Source organism: Lepus europaeus, chromosome 5 (genome assembly GCF_033115175.1).
Source record: "Lepus europaeus isolate LE1 chromosome 5, mLepTim1.pri, whole genome shotgun sequence".
Lineage (NCBI taxonomy): Eukaryota > Metazoa > Chordata > Mammalia > Lagomorpha > Leporidae > Lepus > Lepus europaeus.
Window position 1 is genome coordinate 119,071,670 of NC_084831.1, and position 3,664 is coordinate 119,075,333.

Here is a 3,664-nt window from a genome sequence, read left to right on the forward strand (position 1 = left end):
AAAATCAGTCACAGAGCTCAAAACCCAGGGAATCTGTTCAGAGACATTGAGGAAAAGAGCTAACATAATCCATGGCCTTGGACAGGCAGATGTGGGGTGGTAAAAGAAAATTTGAGAATCTCATGTTAGAAAAAATAGGGAAGAGAGGAGTCAAATAGCCATCATCAATTCAGGGGGCCTCCCCAAAGGTAGAGCCGGGGCACAACCAGAGCTGTGAAAACCCTGGGAGCTGGGGAGGAAGTGGAAACCAGCTGTAGACAGCCAGCCCGCTCTCCTGCTTTGAGCAGCAATGAGCCTCCTGTCCTCACCGCTCGAGTCTTCCCTGCAGCCAGTGTTAATTTTGTGGGACCCACGGAGTGGGTGGGACAACTCGGGGGGTGATTAACCATGGCTGTATTCTCATATCAAGGGCTTGAGTGGAGCTGGGAGTTCTGGAGACACACAACAATGGCTCCTCCATGATACTCTGATGATGTCACAAGTGCAGCTCACCCCTCCCCCCACCCTGTGCTTCCTCAGAACAGGGCAGAGGAACCAGAGGGAAAATCCACCTTCCCGAGCACAGCCATACCATCTCTCTCACTCGACTACTTGTCAAGCTAACCAGCAGCACAAAGGGGTGAGTTGTACTTGGACAATGGAAATGGCCACACTTTTACTTCCCCTGCCCTGGAAGGGACCTGCAGCACCCCAGGCAGGGTTGAGAGAGTTATATTGGGTGAGAAGTCTCTGTCATTTTCAGTAGCAACACCTAGGGTGAACTTTACCTTGGAATGGAGATTCTTAACAATTTTAGAGTTCAGTTTAAGGATCTGCCTCCCCAGAGATCCATACTTGTTTTAAAACTAAGTTAGGTAACACCGTGTTTTCATACTGTTGGAGGAAATGAATGGTGTGCCAGTCAGATCCAACTTGAAGCAGTGCCAAAGACTGAAAAGCCCACCCATATCCAGAAGTTAAACTATCTTAGAGCAAGATCTAGCATAGGGCAAAGCTCAACAGAGGGGCAAAAAGGAGTTCCCGTCTGAAAATCACATTCAGATGTCCAGAGAAGTGAGAATTTCCCAGTTTACCTCCTCCTCTGATTTCTTTCCTTGCCTGAGTCACTTTGCAGAACATGTGAGGGGTGGGGAGGCTCTGGAGTGTTTCATGGGAACCCAGGCAGAGTAGATATTCAAGTGTCTTCCCCAGTTCTGGAGTGAACAAAGCAATTCCCAAGATTGGGGGGAGGTGCTTAGATAAGACACAGGATTGAAATGTCCCTTCAGGTCCCAAAGGTCACTCATATTCTCTCCATTTCCCTCCAAATGGATGGGAAAGTAGCCTCACGGGTGCCCTCTGAAGCCTGTTTTTGGGCCATGGATATCTTCAGCAATCTGATCAAACTTGAGGACTCTTTGAAATAATGTTTTCAAACATACTGGGTTACAGAAGAGGGCAACTGTATTTAAATGCAATTCTTCTGTTTGAGGGTATCCCAGGACACAAGGTTAAGAACTCCTGTTATAGTCTATGGGATAGAAACGAGAAAAGAGAAAAGAAAGTAAAGGGTGGAAAGGCCAAGACGTACTAACATAAATCCATGACAAGGACAGGCCTTAAACAAGGCAGGCTAGAGCCCAACCACACCACGAAACGCATTCTTAAGAATAAGGATGGGGGGCTGGCACTGTGGCATAGTGGGTGAAGCCACTGCCTGCAGTGCCAGCATCCCATGTGGGTGCCGGTTTGAGTCCCAGCTGTTCCACCTCTGATCCAGCTCTCTGCTATGACCTGGGAAAGCAGTAGATGATAGCCTAAGTCCTTGGGCCCTTGCTCCAGTGTGGGAAGACCCGGAGGAAGCTCCTGCATCCTGGTTCAGACCTGCTCAGCTCCAGCCACTGTGGCCAATTATTGGGGAGTGAACCAGCGGATGGAAGACCTCTCCCTTTCTCTCTCTCTCGCTCGCTCTCGTTGTGTGTGTGTGTGTGTGTAACTCTTTCACATAAATAAATAAATCTTTAAAAATATATGTAAGGATTGGCAGGAAGGTCCTACAAATTCCCATCTACCCACAACCCATTTCACCTGTCTTTTACAGGGCAAGAATAATCAATAAGCAATGTCGAGTGATGATAAGAATAAAGCTAGCGAGCCCAAGATGGAACCTAAGAATTGCGATCCCAGGTGTGAACAAAAGTGTGAGGCCAAATGCCAGCCCAGCTGTCTGAAGAAGCTACTGCAACGCTGCTCTGACAAGTGCCCACGGGAAAAGTGTCCACCACCACCAAAGTGCCCGCCATGCCCCACGGTGTGCCCTGCAACATGTCCTCCTCCGTGTCCCCCACCATGCCCTCCCAAGCCCTGCTCCAAGCCCTGTCCTCCCAAATGCCCACCACCCTGCCCACCTCCGTGCCCACCCCCAGAATGACGCACCTTGGGCATCCCTCCACCTCACTGCCGCCAACCTGTGCACCATGTACAACACCATGAGGCTGGAACTGAAACCATGAACTGACAAGTAAATGTGTTCCTCTGCTGTGCATGACTTCTCCTGGGGTTTTGGTCGGTCTTGTTTTATTTTATGTTTTTGTTTTGCAGCACTAAGTCAAAGAAGTAAGCCCTGGGGAGTGAGGAAAGAACCCCAACCCTCCACTATAAATGACCTTTGAGGATTGACTTCTGCTCTGCCCCCCACCCTGCTGTTCAAAGGTTGTGCCTCTTCCAGAGAGGGTGCCCGGGAAACACTGGAACCTCTTGGAGCATAACCCCAGAGCCTCACAAATATGGTTACAACCACGTAAAGTGTCTCTCTTAGGAAACAGGAGGGAGAACATGAGGGTGAAAGAGGGGTGGGCCATTGGTAAAAGGTCCAGGAAGGCTCAGGGAAACACATTCTATGACCCTTGTGAGTTTCATTATGTAGCTCTTAGGCAAAATGGCCCTGAGTACAGGCTCCTTGGGCTTAAACTCCAGCTCCGCTCTTCAAAAACACTGTGACCTTAAGAAAGCTGCTTAAATTCTCTGTGCCTCAGTTTTCAACTCTCTGCAAAAGGAACAATGATGCTACTGGTAGAGCTGTTACAGCATAGTTGTGAAGCTTGTAGAGTTACCAGATGCAAAGGGACCAATTCATTGGGACACAGTGAATGCTGGATGAAGGGGGCACTTACACCTGTCCAAGTGTTAACATTCACCACCCCCGAACTAGTGTGCAGGCTTCTCTTCATCAGCCGGTAACCTCCTGAGCACCTGTGGATGCACAGCCAGATTTTCTTTAAAAAAATGGAAGTTGTCACTTTCTTAAGTTTTTTAGTATTATAATTTAACAATTTTTAACATTTTCCCATTTTACTTCATATTTAGACACAATATATATACATATTTACTATTTTTGAAAACAGATATTGATATCACAAAGTAAGAGATTCATGACATTGATCAGAATGTGAAGAAAAAAGTATATTGTCATGCACACGGTATAATTCAGTGAAGCCATATTTATGGCTATTTATCAAATGATATGTCATACACACATTTTTATACTCTATATATTAACTTCCACAAATAAGAGACAATGTGTAGTATTTGTCTGGATCCTATTTCACTTAATGATCTGACATTCTGTTGCAAATGTCAGGATTTAAATCTTTTTTGTGGCTGAATAATATTCTATCATGCATAT

At 46.6% G+C, this 3,664-nt stretch overlaps 1 protein-coding gene across 1 annotated transcript; it reads left to right on the forward strand.

Moving 5' to 3' along the window:
• The first annotated feature begins 2,101 nt into the window (after positions 1–2,101).
• LELP1 (late cornified envelope like proline rich 1) lies at positions 2,102–2,410 on the forward strand. Its single transcript, XM_062193609.1, has one exon. It carries the CDS (start codon positions 2,102–2,104, stop codon positions 2,408–2,410), a length of 309 nt encoding a protein of 102 aa, XP_062049593.1.
• The last annotated feature ends 1,254 nt before the right edge of the window (positions 2,411–3,664 follow it).